This window comes from Triturus cristatus, chromosome 3_1, assembly GCF_964204655.1.
Source record: "Triturus cristatus chromosome 3_1, aTriCri1.1, whole genome shotgun sequence".
Lineage (NCBI taxonomy): Eukaryota > Metazoa > Chordata > Amphibia > Caudata > Salamandridae > Triturus > Triturus cristatus.
In genome coordinates, this window is record NC_140583.1 from 815,983,890 (window position 1) to 816,005,886 (window position 21,997).

The 21,997-nt window shown below is 42.7% G+C and overlaps 1 protein-coding gene across 1 annotated transcript in view; it reads left to right on the forward strand.

Annotated features, from left to right (window-relative positions):
* MCM3AP (minichromosome maintenance complex component 3 associated protein) overlaps positions 1 to 21,997 on the forward strand; it is a 693,444-nt gene that overhangs the window by 56,764 nt on the left and 614,683 nt on the right. The window contains exon 2 of the mRNA XM_085645158.1: positions 4,008 to 6,199. Within this exon, the coding sequence (XP_085501284.1) occupies positions 4,084 to 6,199 (2,116 nt within the window). The 5' untranslated portion in view covers positions 4,008 to 4,083. The remainder of the gene's footprint in view (positions 1 to 4,007; positions 6,200 to 21,997) is intronic.

Consider the following 21,997-nt stretch of genomic DNA (forward strand, 5'->3'; position numbering starts at 1 on the left):
AGAATGCTAAGGGAGTAGACCTACATCAGGGCTGATGGCACAGCAAGGGGGGGGCTCCTACCTCAGGACTGATGGCACAGCAAGGGGGGGCTCCTACATTCAGGGCTGATGGCACAGCAAGGGGGGACTCCTACATTCAGGGCTGATGGCACAGCAAGGGGGTAGCACCTGCATTTTAAGTATTGATGCAGAACAGCTGACAGCTCCTGCATATTAAAATCCCAAACTAGGACTGTAGATGGCTTTCAGTAGTGACAGCACACACATAGGGACAGTACCCTCATTTTTGCACTGATGCCCGATCAAAGGACCACACTTGTATTTAATTCTGAAATTAAGGGAAGTATACATGGTCCCAGGACTGGTCACACAAAAAGTTGTAGTGCTAGCATTCCAGTATAAATGACACATGAAATGACAGCCCCTACCTTTAGTACTGAGTGCATTGGGATTGTAGATGAACTTTACAGTTGATAACATGCCAGTATCGTCCCTAAGTATATTCCATCACTAAAGACTCATTAAGTACTGACCATGCTTTATAGTGCTGAAGAATTATTTAACTTCGGTATTTATGGTATCTCCATTTCACTTTTAATGCAGTCATATCATTTGTGCCTCCGCTACTATGATTTCTCAGTAATGTTTCAGACACTCCCCCACACACCTTCCTCTCTTGCTCAAAATCTGAAGTGGACCACTGCTGTGGTTTGTGCTTTACAATAACCCCTGATCGCTAGGCTTGTCCTTTTGCTTATCTGTACGTTACCACTGCGTAGTTCCTATGAGCATACCTGTGTGTAATTCCATCGGTCAGTTTTGACTTAACTTCAGATTGCATTCTGGGACTTGCAGTTCACATTTTAGGCATGCGATTCCTGGCCTGAAAGAGCGGATGGTTAAAATGTCAGGACAGGCTGCCACATAATTCCACACCACACAATTTAACGCCAAACAACTCCACAACTAACTAATCCAATGCAACCCACATAATTCAACTACACACCACATACATACACTCCATAACACATAAGTAAAAGACATTGCCATTGACAATGCCAACAGCTCTAAAACAAATGCAAGATCGATTGCATTTCCAATGCTTATTTTTTTATTTATGCTGATGCAGCAGTGACATTTAGCATTGATGAAGAACAACTTTCATACCTCCATAAATAATGAATCAAAGAGGTGCGCATTGTAGAAAAACGAGGGTCGACAATCATTGAAGTTTTAAATAGGGAGCAATCAATCTCCTTTCTGATGAATTTCGAAGAGCATTACCACATAATATAACACGCGTTGGCATAGCCAATAGGTCTCGCTTTTGGGACCTTATAAGTGGAGCTGAGTTTCATTGAAGAAATTCAGAACAAGCATTGGCAAAGCAAATGGGTCTCGCCTATAGAAGAGCTATTGGCTTTGTCAATATGTTTTAGCCACATTGTACACCTGCGCGGCTGCTGTTCAGCATGGCTAAAAGTTAGTGGGGTAAAGGAATGGAGTGTCGTGGAGTGTCGTGGAGTGGCATAGGGTGTCGTGGAGTGTCGTGGAGTGGCATAGGGTGTCATAGAGTTGAATGGCATAGACTGGAGTAGTGTGTCGTAGAATAGAGTGGAGTAAAGTGGCCTGGAGTAAAATAGAGGGAGTTGCATAAAGCGTCATAAAGTTGGAGTAATATTGTAGAATTGAGTAGCATTGAGTGAAGTAGAGGGCCTTTGAGTGGTGTAGAGTTTATTTGAGAAGAGTGGCCTAGAATTAAGTGGCGTACAGTACAGTAGATTGGTGTAGAGTGCATTGATTTTGAGTAAACTGGTGTAGAGTGCAGTGGCCTAGAGGAGAGTTGCGCACGGTAGAGAGCAGTGGCATTGAGTAGATTGTTTGAGTAGAGTGAAGTGGTGCAGTGGCATGAAGTGCAGTGATGTAGAACAGTTTAGAGTGGCACAGAGTACAGTGTTGCATAGTAGAATAGAATGTCGAAGAGTGCAGTGACATAGAGCCCAATGCTGTATAGTAGCATAGAGTTGCATTGAGTTCAGTGGCAGAAAGTACATTCTTGCAGAGTATATTGTTTTAGAGTGCAGTGGCGTAGAGCAAAGTGGCGCAGAGAGGAGTGGTGCAGAGAGGAGTGGTGCTGAATAATTGGCATAGAGTGCATTTCCATAGAGTGCAGTGATTTTAGAGTAGAGAAGCATAGAGCGCAGTGGCATAGTGTGGTGCAGCGTAGAATGCAGTGGTGTCGAGTAGGGCAGAGTGGCGTAAACTAGATTGTGTGAGTAGAGTGGTGCAGGATAGAGTGGAGTAATGCAGGGTAGAAAGTAGTAGAGTAGTGGCATACAGTGCAGTGACGTAGAGTAAATTGTGGAGAGGTGTACGATAGAGTGCAGTGGTGTAGAGTGCAAAGTAGATTAGAGTGGTTTGGCATACAGTCCACTGGTGTAGAATGGAGTGTTACAGAGTAGAACACAGTGGCATAGAGTGCAGTGTAGCAGAGTTGAGTGGAGTGGGGTAGAATGTACTGGCGTAGAATGTACTGGTGAAGAGTGGAGTAGAGCATACCAGAGAAGTGTGGGGTAGAGTGCATTGATGTAGAGAGGTGTATAGTCCAGTGCCAGAGTGGAGTGATGCAGAGTAGAATGCAGTGGTGTGGAGTGGTGCAAAGTAAAGTGAAGTGCATTTATAGGGGGTCAATCTCGACATATGACACTGTTGTCTGCCATTTCAATATGATGTTTTTTTACAGTTCACTTCATTTCTGAGTTCTGTGCTACCTAAATTGTACTACTAGCCAACTGTGTACTAACCTTTGTAAATACCTCATGCGCACCATTAATCATTTTTGTCACAACTCAATTGCTCTGCACCTTTTTTCGGAGCACCTATTTGTTTACCTGTGTATCGAAGTAAAGAAATGTACTGATGTAAACACAACTGAATGTGTATGTGATCCCTCAAAAAGGTTGTGCCAATGGAGCGTTGGCTGAAATCTCTCCTGGGGAACCATATATTCTTGTTATGAATTTACTGCCCACAGAAGGTTAGGCACAGGATCTGCGGCCATACCCCACTATGTATGGCCGTTGACCTTGCCCAGCAGGGCCAGGTTGACTGCGGAGGGGGTTGCTTTCATAGAAGCTGGATGTAGTAAAATACTTTAACTGAAAAGAAATACAGTTTAAGTGAAGTTATGGTTCAATTAAAGTGCTGTTATGTTTAAAAAAATTAAGCTGAAAATCTCTCAAGTCTCCCTGTTATAGTATGCTCTGCAAAACATAGCTTGCACACTAGCAATACAAACCATTACGAACGCTACAAATGCTGTGCTTAAGACCTCACGATGTTTATACCAATAAATATGAGGGCGTTGCACAACATCTTTAAGTTACAGAGGCACAAAAATTATACCATATCCATAGTCCTGTCAGTCATACTAGTAAGGTAATGTGTCATTAGTGAGATCATGTATGTCAATTGTGAAGTCCTCTGTTACATCAAAGGTGAGGCCAAAAACATTGCATTTGGTGTGCAAGATTTCGTTTGCAGGCATACACAAACATTTTCCAACATGTCTGGGCTTCAGGCAGACCAATGTAGGTTTATTGACATATCAAGATAAGCAGGATACCCTAGGTAATATGGAAGAATGTGGTTCTCCATTGTAAAATTCCTCACATTTTATTTATAGAGTTGACATGCTAACTTGCACAACCAAATAGTTTTGAAGAAGAGCTAAGTGCATCCTGTACATGTAATGCTGCAAGACATAAGAGAATCCTGCAATCTGTTAAACATTTCCCAGAGTGTGGGCGGTGGTCAGAATTTAAAGGGAAGTGTTAGATTGTTGAGGCAGGGTCAAGTTGGCTTTTAGTTTACAAGGTGATAATGCCCACCTTCTATGTTTTATTCTTTATCATAAAAACCACTGAAAACGTATTGCAACGTATACATTTTCAATTTTGTTTAAAGCTACTTTGCCAACAATTGAAACTCTATTTTCTGTCTTTTAGGAAAGAATATTTTTGATATTGAGCTCTCCTGTGGCTTTTCCTTTCTTGGAATTACTTGCCAGTCCATGCAGGCAAGATGAATACAGGTAATCCATTTGGATCACAGCATTCTGGACCTGGCAATCCGTTTGGGGGACACCAGCCAGGAGCCATTAGTTCTTTTGGTGGACAACAGTCAGGAGCAAGCAGTGCCTTTGCCGGGCAGCAGTCTGTAGCAGGAAGTCTCTTTGGCTCATCTCAATCTGGTGCAGGCAGTGTCTTTGGTGGACAGCAGTCTGGAGCAAGCAGTACCTTTGGTGGGCCACAATCTGGATCAAGCAATCTCTTTGGGTTACCACAATCTGGCTCAAACAGTACTTTTGGTGGGCAGCAATCTGGAGCAAGTAGTACATTTGGTGGGTCACAGTCTGGAACAAACAATCCTTTTGGTGCATCTCAATCAGGAGCAAGCAGTCAATTTGGTGGGCAGCAGCAAGGAGCAAACAATGCCTTTGGTGGGCAACAGTTTGGATTGTTCCCAACAACCTCCAGCAGTTCAACTGGAGTATTCCAGACACAGCAACCTTTTCAGTTTGGTCAACCCTCTTCATTTGGTCAAAGCAGTGGATCATCTGGTCAGCCATCCTCATTTGGGCAGAGTACTGCGGTAACTGGAAGTAACCCATCCTTTGGGCAGGGAGCCAGTGTTCCTGGACAGACACCTCTTTTTGGACATGGGGCAGGAGTCACTGGACCAACATCTAGCTTTGGACATGGTAATGAAACATCGGGGCAAATATCTCTTTTTGGACAAAATAGTGGAAGTTCTGGGCAGGCACCTGTATTTGCACAAAATGAAAGAACCTCTGTTTTTGGGCAAAGTAGTGAATCTCCTGCAACAACCTCTAACTTTGGACAAGGCAGTGGAGTTGCCAAACAGACCACTGGCTTTGGTCAAGGTAGTGGAGCAGGTGGAACGACTTCTAGTTTTGGGCAAAGTAGTGTGTCTCCTTCACAAGGCACTTCTTTTGGACAAAATCTTCCTGTGCTGAGACACTCCAGTCTTTTTGGGCCAGCTAGTGGGGGTATTGGGCAAACCAGTGGCTTTAGACCAAACAGTGGGGTTCTTGGCCAGGACAGTGGGGAAACTGAGCAAGCCTTTTCACAATCATCTGGAATGAACCAGGCTGCCTCCCAGCCAATATCTGTGTTTGGCAAGCCCAGTACCTTTGGACAACCTCCTGGTTTCACACAGCCATCACCATCTGGAATTAAGCAAGCCACTCCACTGGCTACAGCAACTACAGCCACAAGCAGCTCTTCCAGTGCAAGTGACCAAGGATTCGGTTACAAGCCATCGAGCGTTTCAACATTTTCTGTTCCTTCTAGTATTGGAAAGACCTCAGGAACAAGTGGAGGAGTTTCAGAGTTCACATTTAAACCACTGGAGAGTGCAACATTTAAACCTATCTTTGGAGCAGCACCTGAGCCGGAAAAATCCCAGGCACAGATAACCCCAGAGTCTTTCACATTTTCACAGCCTGTCAGCAATACACCTGCAGGTATTACCTCAATCAGTTTTACCTCTCAATCAGCCAATCTCACTGCGAACACTGGAAACACTGCCAACTTCCCCAAGCCAGTACCCAGTGGGACTCAAGCACCTGCCTTTTCATTCTCTTTGCCAGCCAAAAAATGTGAGGGAGAAACAGCACCCACCAAAGCATCATTTGCAAGTGCTGGTAGCAGCTTTGTGAGTTTCTCCAGTTCTTCTGGCCTTTCGCCCTCGGGACAGGCATTCCAGACAAGACCATCTGTGAAACTGGAAAAAGAGGAGCGGGTCAGCTCATCAGAGCCACCTAGCATGCTTGTAAAGGGACAGAAAAGAAAAGAAGAGGATTATTCCCCATTCAGAACAGAGCATGACACTGCTGAGGTTCCAGAGCTGACATCCAGGAGTGATCGTCCCCCAGAAAAACGCTCTCTTATGCTAAACCGCCCTGGCAACAAACTATTTGGTAGAGTCCTCAAGGATGTTCTAAAGAGTAATGAACAAATTGGACGCCACTGGGAAGTAAAACATGAAAAATCAGTGCTAGAGGCCAGAGATCTTGAGCAGCCAGCATCAAACCAGGCCTCACGTGGCCTGATGCAATCAGTTGCAGCAGAACAAGGAACAGAGCAATCAAGGATCAAAAAGGGGAAGCGTAGAGGTAAGCCATACTAAAACTGAATTGTTGTAAGGCAGAGAGCATGAGCAATGAAAGAAAGTAGGCACCCTCTTACAGGGGAAATATGGTACCATGCTACAGTAGCGAATAATATTATAAAAGAGACTTCTGCTCTGGGCAAATAATCTTAAAGATAGATAAGTTGATAGCACTGAGTACCAGCACACAAGAGAAACTTCACTGCTACGGTGAGAGGGGCACCCCTTTGAAGAAGAGCATCTCGGGTGTCAGGTGAGGGTGACACCAGACAGAAGCATTCTTGCTCAGGGGGAAAAGGCCACCAGTACTGGGGATTATCTTTGTGTGCCAAAGGGAGAGTGCACCAACCCCATGGAGAACTATTTGTCAGTTGGGCAAAGAATAACTTCATGGCATAATTATTTTTGGTAGAGGATAGATCACTGTGAAATAGAGATACAAAATTTAAAATAGTCATTATCTGTGTAGAAATTGGGAGATCATATTTACCAGGGGAAACGTGCAAAATGCATAGAGCTTCAACTGATATTTCACACTTGAATCACAATTTTTTTTATTATTTTTTATTTCATAATTGCTTAGCTGTCTGTAACTCTTTCCAAATTCTGCACTACAGAAATCCACATTACTAAACCATTTTATGGGCTCAATACATCTTCCTGAAGGCATCACAAGAAGGTCACTTGTAGGCAAGTTATACTTTTGCCAACATCAGATGTACACCGATACCTGAATTTAACCACAGCATTCATACATTTACTGCATTATTGAGCTCATGTAACACATCAGAGCTGGGCATTTCTCTATTAGTTGCCGACTGCTTGGTTATATTGCATAGATAATTAAAGCCTGCATGTGTTGCTGAATACCATTTTATTTTACCTTGCTAATTTCAGCAGGTTTGACTTACAGAAATTTAATGTAATAAAAGGTTCTGTAAATGCAACCCAAGTTGGAATTCTGGCCCAAACGCAAACAGGAGTTTTGTGCTTGGGTCAAAAACTATAACAGACTTTGAATCTGTGCCTAAGAGTAAGAAATTGAAAAACAGTGCAACCATAGTGGTATGTAGTGTAAATTGTACTGAAAAGAGCATTCCTCCTCACCCAAATTAGGGCCAAGATGAATTTCATGTATTCCTCAGTCTTTTTCCAGCCTTCTTCGTTGGAAAAATCACAGCCCATTAGCCAAGAATCTTCTCAGTTTTAATGCAAAGGCTGCCAGGTAGTCCTTTTCAAAATTAGATAAGAACAAATCTCCTTCCTTCATACCCGCTCACATTCTCAGGCAAGTTATTCGCACAGATAATTTTAATTATCTGGCTTTTCAAATTCTTAAGTATTCTTTACCCAGAAAACAAGGCTAAATTTGGAGAAAAAAACGATACTGAGGGAAGGTAACCAACTTCATTAAAGGATGCTACATACTTAGCCAGTTGTTGACGTCCCCACACCTCCCTTTTTAACTGGCTTTTTAACAAGCTTATCGGGCAACAAACTGGTCTCATCTGAAAGATTTTATTAATCTACTTTTGAGAAAATAGAGCCAGAACCGCACGCCACATTTCTTTCAGAGTGAATGGGGCCAGCCAAAAGACAGTCTTCTTGCTCCCCTGATAGATATTCCAGAGTAAAATTAAAAAACAAAATCATCACTTGTGCCTATGGTCTAGCATCCTTACTGTTCAGTTCATTATAAAAATTGCCTCATATGTTGGCAATATTATTGAGCTAGTCACACAGTGTCAAATGTCAGTGTAATATGATTCTGACTTTGGAGTATAGGTTCCCTTGCTAGAATCATTCTGATTTTGCCATTTTATTCAAGCATTTATTGCAGCGTTGTTAGTTAGCCACCCCTATTTAAGATACCTGGTCTTGTATGATTTGCAAGGATGCCACAAAATAATAATCTCTCAGGGAGGCATGGGGACTTCTGTCTGAACCAGGGCTGATTCTCATTCCAGTGTGACAATTTTTATTTATCTGCCTGCTCTTTGTCTTATCTTGTCCTGCTATAAAACACTCAATCGTCATGAAAGCATCACAGAGAAATCATTGTGTGGCTAAGACTTTATTTTCCAAAAAACAGAATAATCGTCCAGATGTTTCCTTTACAAAGGTGAGTTCTTAAAGAAGAGACCAATCCATCCGGTTGGATATCTCTATTTACCCGACCCAAGCAAACAGATGAGCACAGAAGGTGAATGGTTTTAATGTCAGCTTGGTGTAGTTCTCCATTTTAGAAGCCAGGAAGTAATCTGCGTTTGCCTAAGTTTTGTTCCTTTTTACCAAAGAAATGAAGCCTTTGAATCTCCATGGGCAATCACCAAACTTTCTCTAAAACCAAGAATGTTAGCTCCCCTGTTATGGACATTAACACAGCTGGACTAGCTTTTAGATGGCGCCGGAGTCATGCTTCATTAATTTCTCAACAACAAAAGAGTGAACAATGCAAGGAGCAAACTAGGAGTAACAGCGTGAGCAAAAAATAGTGTTTTTAAGAGAACCCTCACTCACCAACCTAGTTGGTGACATGCTTCATCATCGGGTTCCACCAGAGAGGCCGAATGCCTCTCTGGTGTGCTACAACGCCTGAACTACAGCGGAGCTGGTTTTAATGGAAAGGGAAGTGAAAATTTAAAAGGTGAATGGTTTTAACCAATAACCAATTTAATCGTGGCAAACCAAATACCGAAATAAAAACAAGTGGGTTGGACAAGAGCCGGCCAATTAGGTGGGACAAGGCTCATCCAAATGGGGGAAGGTCAACATGTTTCTGCTTAATGAGCCCAGTCGGCTAAGCATTCGTCAGGACCATAGGGAACACCACGGCGGTATGCACACGCTAAGGTGCACCCTAACCAGTGGTGTATTAGAGCGGTAAGACTCACTGTTTTACCGCAAAAGCCATCCTGTAATTAAGGGGCTAGTAACGCCTGTAAGGGAAAAACAGACATAACACACATAAAGACATATACAGATAGACACATTGTGTCACTTGAATAGTTTATACTTTACGTGATTCAGGTGAACACAATTGGTAGGCCCATGCTGTGAAGCGGGAGTGGGTGTCAAATAACGTTATGTGGTTATCAAGACTCCCACAAATAAAGAGTGGTGCTCTGTGAGAGCTAGAGGACCTGTACTTTTATCATTGTGTTTTCGTTGTGGTCCTACACACTAATTGTGTCAGTGAAAAGGATCAAATAGAACAATGTATTGACTGGCCGGCCAGCGATGTGCTGTCGGCGTAGGCTGTATTAGCCGTAGTGTATGCCTTTAAAAATATATATACATATATACATATAGCGGACTCGTGCAAGTGAAGTACATGCTGAAACGAGCACACATGGTGTTTGCCAGGCGCCGTTGCTCCAGTGCATGACTATCAATTAGGTATGTTAAAAACAACAACAACATGGAAAAAAGAGGGCTGAACTCTTACTCAGTAAACCAGTATTTGTTGCGTCATGGGTCCGAGAGGGGGGTAGTGAGCTATAGTATCTATGGGAGTAGATAAACAGGAGAACCTTGTTGGTCTCGGTACTCGTAAATGTAAACCACTGTCCCTGCGGACTAAGATACGTCGGGATGACAGGGAGGAAAATTAAGCAGCGCATATGCGAACATCGCAGTACCATTCGCTGTCGAAAACTAAGCACGAAATTGACAGAACATTTTCTTTTGGCCAATACAGCCTACGCCGACAGCACATCGCTGGCCGGCCAGTCAATACATTGTTCTATTTGATCCTTTTCACTGACACAATTAGTGTGTAGGACCACAACGAAAACACAATGATAAAAGTACAGGTCCTCTAGCTCTCACAGAGCACCACTCTTTATTTGTGGGAGTCTTGATAACCACATAACGTTATTTGACACCCACTCCCGCTTCACAGCATGGGCCTACCAATTGTGTTCACCTGAATCACGTAAAGTATAAACTATTCAAGTGACACAATGTGTCTATCTGTATATGTCTTTATGTGTGTTATGTCTGTTTTTCCCTTACAGGCGTTACTAGCCCCTTAATTACAGGATGGCTTTTGCGGTAAAACAGTGAGTCTTACCGCTCTAATACACCACTGGTTAGGGTGCACCTTAGCGTGTGCATACCGCCGTGGTGTTCCCTATGGTCCTGACGAATGCTTAGCCGACTGGGCTCATTAAGCAGAAACATGTTGACCTTCCCCCATTTGGATGAGCCTTGTCCCACCTAATTGGCCGGCTCTTGTCCAACCCACTTGTTTTTATTTCGGTATTTGGTTTGCCATGATTAAATTGGTTATTGGTTAAAACCATTCACCTTTTAAATTTTCACTTCCCTTTCCATCAAAACCAGCTCCGCTGTAGTTCAGGCGTTGTAGCACACCAGAGAGGCATTCGGCCTCTCTGGTGGAACCCGATGATGAAGCATGTCACCAACTAGGTTGGTGAGTGAGGGTTCTCTTAAAAACACTATTTTTTGCTCACGCTGTTACTCCTAGTTTGCTCCTTGCATTGTTCACTCTTTTGTTGTTGATGTATCATTAACCAGGGGGATCAAGAGTGATTTTCCCTCACCCTCTCGTTGTTATTGTGTCATTAATTTCTCAGCCAGTTATGCGACTCCGTTGAGGCATCAACGTCATGGCGTGATCACGTCTGGTACGTACAATGTGACTCGTGGATACGCAGGACTATGGGTAGAAATATCGCTCACCCAACTGCACCTGTACTTCTGGAAACGCGAAGATGGGTTAGGGAGCGATTTATGTGAGTACTTTTAGGGCTGCAAGTAGCAGATATGCTTTGAATACATTCGTTACCATACAACAAAATAATCGCCAGTGCTACAAATAGTTGCTCATTCGTCACCCAATCACTCGTGACACTCCGTGATTGTAAAAATTTAATTTTTTATTTTGAGTTCTCAATTTTTTTAATACTGTTACTTTTTGTTTTTTTGAGCAGCAAATCAATTCACTGCTCCCGAAATTCATGAAACAAACAACATATAAATGACCACAGAACAACAGTAACACTTACAAATTTTGTTTGTTCTGTCAACCATATAACACCTATTTACATTGCATTTCACAACAAACCAAGAGTACAAAAACAAATGAAAATAGCTCATGTTCCAGAGAAAAAAAGAGTTGTCGAAGTGAAGCTAAAAGATTGAGAAGAAAAAGAAAAGAAGAAGCACAGATGGGGAAATAATAAAAAGATTAATCCATTATAAAAAAGTTCTTTGTTCTTTGTAACTTCGTTATCCCACATTGGGCTCTTGCAAAATAATGGATGGCTTAGGTCACCACAGTAAATAATACCCCCTAATCTGTGTTTTCAAGCACAGGGTTGACCTAGTCACGCTTTTCAATACTCATTTGTTTTTGCAAGATAAAGGTCTACTCGTTTCGAGCCCCATTCACATTTAACGTGGGGATCTCATCAGGACCAGGAACGTGCTAGAATTGCAAGGAAACAAAAAATAAAAAGTGCACCTGTTATCATTTATTCCACTACTTTCACACTCCTTCATACATCCATCATTTCTTGGTTTTTACCTTTCTGAAGGCTGTTTTCTTTTCAAGAATGTGTGCCCTTTTGTCTTTTGAAACACCGGCAACCGCCGTCTCTACTCAAAACCTATTAACCGATTCGTCAGGAAGACAAACCAAGAGCAGAAACCAATCCGCTCTACCATAGTTTAATATTTGACACTCCATTTTCCATGGAAATTGACTCATTTTTATTTATAAAATCTGTTTATTGGCATTTCTTTTAACAAGATTCACAGTACACTTTGAGACCAGAGTGACTTGCATAAGTAATAGGATCATTGGTATGTATCTAGTCAGGTGTATATTAGTTAATAGGAGCGGGTACATCACCTAATTTCTTATCAGCATTGAGGGCCTCTCAACTGAAACTGTGACCACAAAGACCCCTTAGATATCCTGTCACTGAGGGGCCTCCCCAAGGAAAGGCGCTAGTATTCCACCCACTCACCCCAAGTGCGTTTCCATAAACAGTTAGCAAACCATGGAATAATGGGGCAGAAAATCAAATGCCCAGGTAAAACAACAGCTAAGTCCGGCTTATGATCTAGGAACCCCTTAATCTGTCCCCTGTTCTGACCCCCCCCCCCCCATCCCGGTGTCCCTTGTACAGACTGTTTGATAATCATTGTCACCTTTACTTTGCGCCCCATCTGACCAGCCAGGCCCTCAGTACAATACTTCAATACTTCATGCCTCACCCCTAGGCTGGCTGGTGCCTGGCCCCCACTCGGAGGGGGGGGGGGGGGGGGTGTCCCCATCGCACTCCCGACAGGTCACTGCGGTATCCCCGTCGAGTCGCACCATGGCCTGTAAGAGTGCCTCCCACTGACTCGCTATTGGCGTCTTCCTCAGGCCTAGTGTTTCTTCCCTCAAGAGGGCCGTGCCCTCCGCCTTTGCCCACACTAGCAGTGAACCCCGCCATGCCCGTGTGTGGGGCAGATCAGCTGCCTTCCAACGTTTAGTGACCAGTCGCTTTGCCACCACTAGCCCCAGGTCGATAAACTGAGAGGTGACTTTCGTGGAGGGAGCTCTGTGAAAGAGGTGCAACAGATAGACCGGCCATTCAAACGGGAGCTGACGGCCCGTACACGCGCGGAGCGCTCCATGCACCATCCGCCAGTACGGATCCAGTGCGGGACAGCTCCACAGCATGTGGACCAGTCCGGCATCCAGCTCCCCACAGCAGGGGCAGCCCGCATCCGCACAATGGAAATATCTGTTGACGGAATTGGGCGTTAGATACGCTCTGTGTAGAATAAAGAGTTGTATTTGGCGAAAGCGCATATTCCGGGGAATCTTCGTCGGGCCCTTCAGTGCTCTGTCCCACTCCTTGTCGGCCATGGGCCGGGCCAAGTCTGCTTCCCACTTACGATGCAGAGGGGCCAAACTAATCGCTGCATGTGTACGCAGGGAGGCTGCGAATCACCAAATCATGTGTCTCCCACGTCCCATTACATGGAGGTATTGCATCGTGAGATGTTGTTCCGGTTCCTCTCTGAGATCACCCCATCGACTCGTCAACGTCGTTATCAGTGACCGGTGACGAAGAAAGTGGCCGGGCAGTAACCCCGTCTCCTCCGCCAAGGACCATGGAAATTGACTCATGGCGTATATTCATCTACATGGCCTGCTATAAACTTACCGGCCTTGGCCTCACTGGATACGCAATCTTTTCTGTCCTGTTTTCAAATCTGCGTTGGTTTGTAGCACCTACAAATGGGGGAACATATTTTGAAACACTTGGACTGCTAAAAGATAGTGCCGCGTGCTGTCTGCACTTTGCTTTCAAATGGCGTCTGCTTACATAGATCACAAGCGCATTAGACTTTTACTTTGTCCAACTTCTACTTGTCTGGAGAACTGGTTGCCTCAGTATCTCGCCTAAAAACAAGAGGGGGAGAGCCAGTTGTTGAATAGGTATCCATAGTTCCTTTCAAAGGTTGCAAGTCCAATTGCATTTTTACCCAATGTGCAAGTCTTTCGTGCTGCCACCTATTCAGGCCTATCCTTTTAAGACTTAACGGTCGTCAATGTTGTGAAGTTAAGAAGCTTGTTGAGCTTTCCGCGTGTCTTGCATATTAGCCTCGTATTTTAAATGTTGTTATGTTATGTTATGTTAGAACTATATTTCTTGAGCGCACGGCTACCCAGAACGGGTGTCCCGGCGCTTTGGCAGAGAGTCCTGAACACAACCAAGAAAAACCCAGCGGCAGAAACACTGTAGGCCCACTGGTTAGGCGGAGAAGAGGAGCGTCTTGAGCTCCTTTCTAAAGGCCAGAAGATTGTTAGCCTTGCGGAGTGACAGAGGGAGCTCATTCCACAAACTGGCCGCCATAAACTGGAAAGACCGGCCTCCCATCCGCACGCGTTTGATCACTGGTACCTCCACTTTAGCCAGGTCAGCAGATCTCAAACTCCTCCGGGGAACGTAGAGAGCAATCCGCTTCCTGAGGTAAGCTGGGCCAATGCAGTGGAGGGCTTTAAACGCCAACGTGAGGACCTTGAAACTAATTCTGCTAGGGATAGACAGCCAATGCAGCCTACCGCGCAGTAGAGAGGCACTGGCTCTCCGTGGAAGGCCAAAGATGGCTCTGGCCGCCGAGTTTTGGACAACTTGCAATCTGGATACCAGATATTTAGGCAGACCAGAGAAAAGTGCGTTAGCGTAGTCTAAACGCGAGCCCACAAGTGCTTGCACGATGTTCTTGCGATATTGAAGGGAAAGCAGTGGGAGAAATTTCCTCACCATCTTCAAGATACCGAAACATTTCCCCGCCAGGCCCGTGATGTGGGGACGAAAAGAAAGACTGTCGTCAAATACCACACCCAGATTTTTTACTTGGGCAGATGGTTTCTCAGGGGGGAACATGTCGGAAGGCCACCACGATTTCCAGCCAGGGTCCTCAGCGCAGCCAAAAAAGAGCAACTCGGACTTATCCGAGTTACATTTCAGGTTCTGGTGCTGAAACCATGCAAAAACAGCACTCAGGCAGTCTCTGATTCTGTCGCCATTAAAAACCTCTCCCTTCCTGCAGGTAAACAGGAGCTGGGTGTCATCAGCGTATGAGATGACCCGGGCTCCAAATGCCTCAGCGACCTTCGCCAAAGGGGCCACATAAATGTTAAATATGGTGGGGCTCAGGATAGATCCTTGAGGCACCCCCACCTCTAGCGAAGGCATTTCCGCGGAGAACGGAGGAGCCCAGATCACCTGCCGACGGTCGGTTAAGAAGGATTGAAACCAGTCCAACACCGTCCCCCGCAGACCTACCTCCCTTAGTACTATGTCTGTGATACACTAAGTTCGCCTATCTCTATGCAATCTCCCTAGTTAGCTCGGTTTCCGGCCTGAAGGTCAGAGTTTGTGTAGTTAACACGCCTCTCTAACTACCGTACGATTTTGCTACTAATAATGCTAACCCCACTTGCTTCTGAAGGAAAGGGAAGGGAAGCTGGACAGCCTACATTCCGAAAACGCTGCTCTTCCGTACTGCCTTAATCTGACCGGAGCGGCATGTCTCCCGCATCTCAACTTCGCCGTTCTGTGTGCCCTTGTTTATGCGTTATTTGACGTGATTGTGCGTCGTTTCCGATTTTGCGCGTCCGCAGTTTTTTGGAGATAAACAGGGAAAAAACGTTTTGCTTTCTGACAGCTGAACAGCGGCGATATTAGAATCTCCATGTGATCGCTACTTATATTGTGAAAGCATGCGCATCAAACCTCTGATCGTCCGATTCTTTGTAAAATGCCCGCTTGTTGCTTCCGTACCAAAATGGATGGTAAAAAATAATCGATTTCCTAAATTGCAATTTAAAACGGACTTCTATTTTGTCATTGTTCAAAGCTTTTTGCTTAGTTCTTGTGCGCAAAAAAAGGGGGCGGTCCAGTCTAGCACTTTTTGTATTTCATATGTCATGGCATTAAACTAGTCAATGGGAAGATCTCAGTTTTTGATCTTGCACCGGTCTTGGAGTGCACTTGATTTGATCAAAACTTGCATGATCAAGGGAAGAGGAAAATGAAAGAATCAGGTCTTTGTTTTAAGTTTTGTCCATTTCCGAAGAAGATGCTATCCCATGTTTAACCTCTGCCACGGTTTGTAGGCTATTTTGTTTTCTTATTATCGGAGCCATGATTTTGTGCCATCCTGCGAGTCCTAACACTGTACCTTGTGTTACAAGTTGTCAATTTCTGAGAGCTCATTTAAACCATTCACTGCTGTGTTAAATTTTACAATTAACATCGCTTCCTTCTGTAGCAGCTGTCTGTCCATATTGCCTCCTCTACGGTCTGCTATAATTTTGGACAAGACCGTCCACTTGAGGTCATTGATTGTGTGATTTGCCATTGTCCAATGGTTCACAAGTGGAGCATTTTCTGTCTTTTTGCGGATCCTCGACATATGTTGAATGATCCTTTGGCGAGCTTCTTGATTGGTTTTACCAATATAAAGTTTCATGCTTGGACATAAGATTCCGTATACTACAAACCTAGTTTTACAGGTGGAAAAGTTCTCATGTTTCCATTTGATGTTATTTGTTTCGAACAATAATCCCTCTATTGTTGAAGGGCAACAAACACAAGTACCACATCTGTGATGTCCTATCACCGGTGGTAGGCCTAAATGTGAGCTTGCAGTAATAGCTGGTTGTTTTGGTAATGCAGCTCTAATGATCAAGTTTCCTATGCTTTTCTTTTTTCAAAGTAAAGAGGGGTTTACAAAAGGATTTATGCACATTTTGGACCAAATGTCAATTCCGATTTATAACTTTTCTCAAGAAATTTGTGTGGGGACTGAAGGTGGTAACACACACCAAGCGTTCCAATGGTTTCTTGTCTTTCTTTTTGAGTAGTGTTTCCCTCTGTGTCCACCAGGCTCTTTTTAGTGCATGTTTTAAAATTTCTTGAGATATCCTCGTTCTTTAAAGCTTTCCAATAGCTTGTTGGTATTGTCCATGTACTCTTCCTTTAATGTACAATTTCTTTTGATCCTTAAACTGTCCATAGGGGAGATTATCACGTAGACTGCGTAAATGTTGACTTGTGTAGTGCAAAGCTTTGTTGCGATCAGTGGATTTTCTATGTAGAGTTGTCTAGGAAGGTCATTTTGCTTTTACTGTAGTTCAATGCAAACTTTATATCTGCAGTCCGATCATTCAGCCAAGAGTGAAAAGCATTGAAGTCCACCTCTGCTCCATTCCATGTCATAAACACGTCATCTATATATCTGACCCAACTTCCAATTTGGGCCATATATGGATTATTATTATAGATTAACTCTTCTTCGTATTGTGCCATGAATAATACAGCAAATTCCGGCGCTAAGAGACAGCCCATGGCTGTTCCTTTGGTCTGTACATAGTACTCGTTGTCAAATTTAAAGTAATTCTTTTGTAATGCAAATCTGGCCAGATATAGTATGAATTCGCTGGGGACTCTAACAGGTTATGGCCTTGATTGTAAAAAGGACTCCATGGCATTCAAGCTATCTTCTTGTGGTATTTGGGTATATAGTGACACCACATCTATGGTCACTAGCAATTGATTGGCTGATAAACTCTTTCAACTCAATTTTTGTAATAAAATCAGTAGTATCTTGAAGATACGATTGAATCTCCTGTAGGAAAGGCTTTAAGAAAAAATCTACGTATTTAGATATTGGTTCCAATATAGAACCTGCATCCGGACACGATAGGCCGTCCGGGGGATGAGTTGGATTTTTATGAACCTTCGGAAGGATACGTAAAAGTAGAATCCTAGGATGTTCTAGATTTAAGAATTCAAATTCCTTCGGGCCAATTATACCAGAGTCTTGGGCAGTTCTGAGTGTAGACAAGTCAGTTTTGAATCTCAACAGTGGGGTCTTTATCAATCTTTCTGTAACACTGAACATCCAGTAGGTGGCGCATCACTTCTGTTTTATAGTCTCCAATATTCATTCGTATGATTGAACCCCCCTTGTCCGCTGGTTTTATTATCAATTGTTTATCGGATTTCAAAGAGGAAATCGCATCTTTTTCTGCTTTTGAGATATTGTATCTGACAGTCTTTTTTGTTTCAATTTGTGTAACAACTGACATTACTGTTCATTCAAAAGTTATGTCTCTAACCACTTTGTTGGAAGGGGGATAGAAAGTTGATTTAACTCTAAGTCCTGTTGTTTCTGTGTTATAGGCTTCATTTTCCAAGAAAAATGATTTTAACCTTATTTTCCTGAAAAATTCAATCCATTCTGATTTTAATTTGATGAAATCTGTATGTTTCGTTGGGACAAACGTGAGTCCTTTCTCAAGAATTGAATGTTCTGCTTCAGTAAGAGAATGGTCTAACAAATTGAAAATTACTGATGGAGCTAACTTTTGTAGTATTGGCACCTGGTGGTCATCTCCTATGATTGGTTTTGGTATTTGTTTCTGCCCCACCGACGTTGTTGGCCTCTGCCTAAAAAAGGCTGTTGTTGTTGATTAGTCTGCTCCGATTTTGCTGTTGATTGCCTTCTGTGTTATCTGACTCTGAAGATGTGTCGGAGAAGGATATGAATTTATTCCTGGACCTTCCTTGATAATCGGGTAGGAATCTTCTTGATTCTTGGCGTGTGTAAAAGTCTTGCTGCAAATACGGATATGTTGTCTCCAACGAGATTTCTTTTGTCCTTTACAAATTTGGTGCCTTTCTGATTTATGGTGAAGTCTTAGAATTCTCCAATCTCTTTTTCTATTTCTGCAAGTAGAGTTTTTGCATCAGTAACCGACTGATTATCCTTGATTTCTTGTTCCAAGCTGCCAATCTCTTCAAGTTGTTGTTGTGATTATCTTTGTGCAGTCTCCACAGTTAAGACCATCAAATCTCTGCTGCACTTAGTTTCAATGTAACTATATGCCCTTTTTATATATCGGATCTTACGTGAAGATGACCGGAATGTTTCGAATTTGTAAACCAGCTGGTATTGTTCCTGCCTTTAGATGTTCTAAAAGGAAGTGCCTATGCAGGTCTGTCCTGATCTGTTTTCTTCCTGAGTCAAATCAATTTGTCTTTCATTTTGTTGTTTTGCAGACGAGCTTAATAAGATTGAGGAAAATAATGAAGGAGTATTCAGCAATTTTTTAATATGGTCTTCTGTGTATGCGAACATATCTGTGTCAGACATGCTAATACAAACAAAATCTCGTTTTCCACAAAAATAAAAAAACTAAACATAAACACTAACTAACTCAAACTCCCACTTTGAACGAGGAGTAACGGTAGAACCTCGCAAGTCACCACCCGCTATTTCAGTCTGAACTATAAAGGGTTCTGGCCATACTCAGCAAGGTTTGGCCCAATTTGCTTGAAAACACAGATTAGGGGGTATTAATTACTGTGGTGACCTAAGCCATCCATTGTTTTGCAAGAGCCCAATGTGGGATAACGAAGTTACAAGGAACATAGAACTTTTTTATAGTGGATTAATCTTTTTATTATTTCCCCATCTGGGTTCCTTCTTTTCTTTCTCAATCTTTTAGCTTCACTTCGACAACTTTTTTTTCTCTGGAACTTGAGCTATTTTTTATTGTACTCTTTGTTGTGAAATGCAATGTAAATAGGTGTTATATGGTTGACAGAACGAACGAAATTTATAAGTGTTACTGTTGTTCTGTGGTCATTTATATGTTTGTTTTATGAATTTCTGGAGCATTGAATTGATTTGCTGCTCAAAAAAACAAAAAGTAACCGTATTAAAAAAATGGAGAACTCAAAATAAAAATTAGGTTTTTACAATTACTTTGAGTGTCACGAGTGATTGGGTGACAAATGAGCAACTATTTATCAGCACTGGCAATTGTTTTGTTTTATGGTATCCTATTGGGCCAAGCCTTGCTGAGTATGGCCAGAACCCTTTATTGTTCAGACCAATTGAGTACATTCATAGCACTAATAATCCCTGTATTATTGTATGTAGAAAACACCATTGCGTGGTTTTAGTATCCTGCGTTTCCTAAGGGCTCGGAGTCCAGTGAGAGTTGGGTAAGAACATCATAATTGAGCCTGCATCCACCTCGAGGGTATTCCCTTTTATTCATGCATTTGTGGACTTGTCATAAAGTAGTTTTGGACACACGACAACTGGCGTGAGTGTAAGATATGTGATGGGCAGCACAATGGTGCTGCATTTACTACACATAAATCCTTTATTTGGTTACAAACCATCTAAGCGAGAAAATATCCATGTAATACATGCAACGGTTTTGCATCATTCAACGTTTATATTATATAAATATATTCTCTTAAAACATAATCATAAAACACCATAGCAGCCCATGTGAGGTGCCATTCCAATACGGCTATTTTTTTCCCCAAATATCAGGAGAGTCCCTCAGATTAATAGTCCTATCTCTACATATCTCTTTATTAATTAAAACTAATCCTAGTTTCTAAAAATACATAATTCATGATAATTTATAAAATTATGAAAAGTACTTTAAAATTGGACTGGCCAACACAATTTACCTAGACAAATATAATTGTAATTTAATTGGTTCCCACAGGACTTCCTATGTATTAAACTACTGGATTTATCTTCAGAAGCTTCTCCCGCTTAATCCAGAAATTGAACATAAACCTGCTCACAGAAAAGACAATCGGGCCAGACGTATCAGTCGTCAAAATTCGTTTATCCTTTCTATAGTGAGGTACCTCCAAGGCCAGGCAGATCGGACGTAACCATTTCCTAGGCATACCACAATTTTCAGGACAGACAAACCTATTATGGTCAAGACTCTCAGGATTCATGCCACTAGCTGGACATGAATCGGGCGAGGAAGCACTATTCCAGTTTTTGCTAAACGATCGAAGCGCCAAAGAGCCTATTCTGAATCTGATCAACTCTTAGCCAATGGTGGCGTTATATTATCCATATAACTTTCAAAAACAGCAATGGGTTTAAATGCCAGGAACTGCTCTGTAAGAAGGCCCGTAGTGCCCCTAGATGTTATTTCTTGCCACACTTGTGACCAGTAGAATGATTTTAAGATCTGCTTGTCCGCCTTACACAGTAATTCGGGCGACTCCCACACTCTGCTCAGACCCAATTTTTTTAACCAGTAACAAACAATCCTTAAACAAGGTATTCCAAAACACAGTCCATACTCTTTACATCCCTCAAGCAATCTCTATATTCAGATAGTTACGGAGTCTTCCAGATACGGATCCAAAATAATAGTGGCTTTAAATGCGCCAGATCAGATACTCTTTTCCTCCCAGTGTCAAAATAAAGTGGAACCAGAGGGGTACTTATGGGGACCGAGAGCAGTGATCTAACAAATAGGTTTTCCATCACTGTGAGCCTTGTCAAATCACTGTAACCCCAGACGTCTGAACCATGTAATGCAGTGCTTTGAGCCTTTGCTCAATAGGCTTCCAAGGCTGGGGAGATGCAACGCGTGTATGTGTTCTTCTGAAAGTGTAGATTGGCTGTAGTCCGATGAGCTGTCATAAGAGCTCCTTTATTCATCTGGTTAGACCACATAAAATGTGTCCGACAGGGTCACCCCCAAATAGTCAAACCTAAAGACCCTTTCCAAATGGTCCTTCCCAGCCACTACTGAACAGCTCTTCTTGACACACTTACCAAGAACCATAAATTTAGTTTTTACAGTGTTCATTTCCAAACCCCTGTGATCGCTGAACTTCAAAAATGTATTTAACAGATTTTGTAACCCCATTGGGGATTTGGAGATTAATAATGAATCGTCTGCAAACAGGAGTATTGGTGTTTTAACAACATTGAAAGTAAGAAAATCGTTAACACACTTTGTCAATCGACCACATAATTTATATATAGGATGAACAAGGTGGGGGGCTAGAACGAACCTCTGTCGAACCCCTTTTGCGACTGGGATGCGCTTTGTCAACTCACCTTCGCCACCCCACCTGATCCGTGCGTATTTATTTTCATGTTACCAAGCTAGTAGTTCAATTAACCCCTCTGGGACTCCCACTTAAACTAGTACTCTCCAAAGACACTCCCTAGGTATCAAGTTGAATGCAGCACGCAGGTCCACCAATGCCACATAGAGTTTTTGGTTACCCAACAAGACTTATCCCAGTAAAGGAAGGCGAATTTAAAAACCTGGTCTAAAGAACTAACCTTGGCACGAAATTCTGCCTGAAAGAGAGTCAGAATCCTCCGATCTTCCATCCAATCTTGTAATCTATGTAAGATCTGCTTGGCGAATATTTTTTTAATGTAATCTACTAGGCCAACAGGCCTA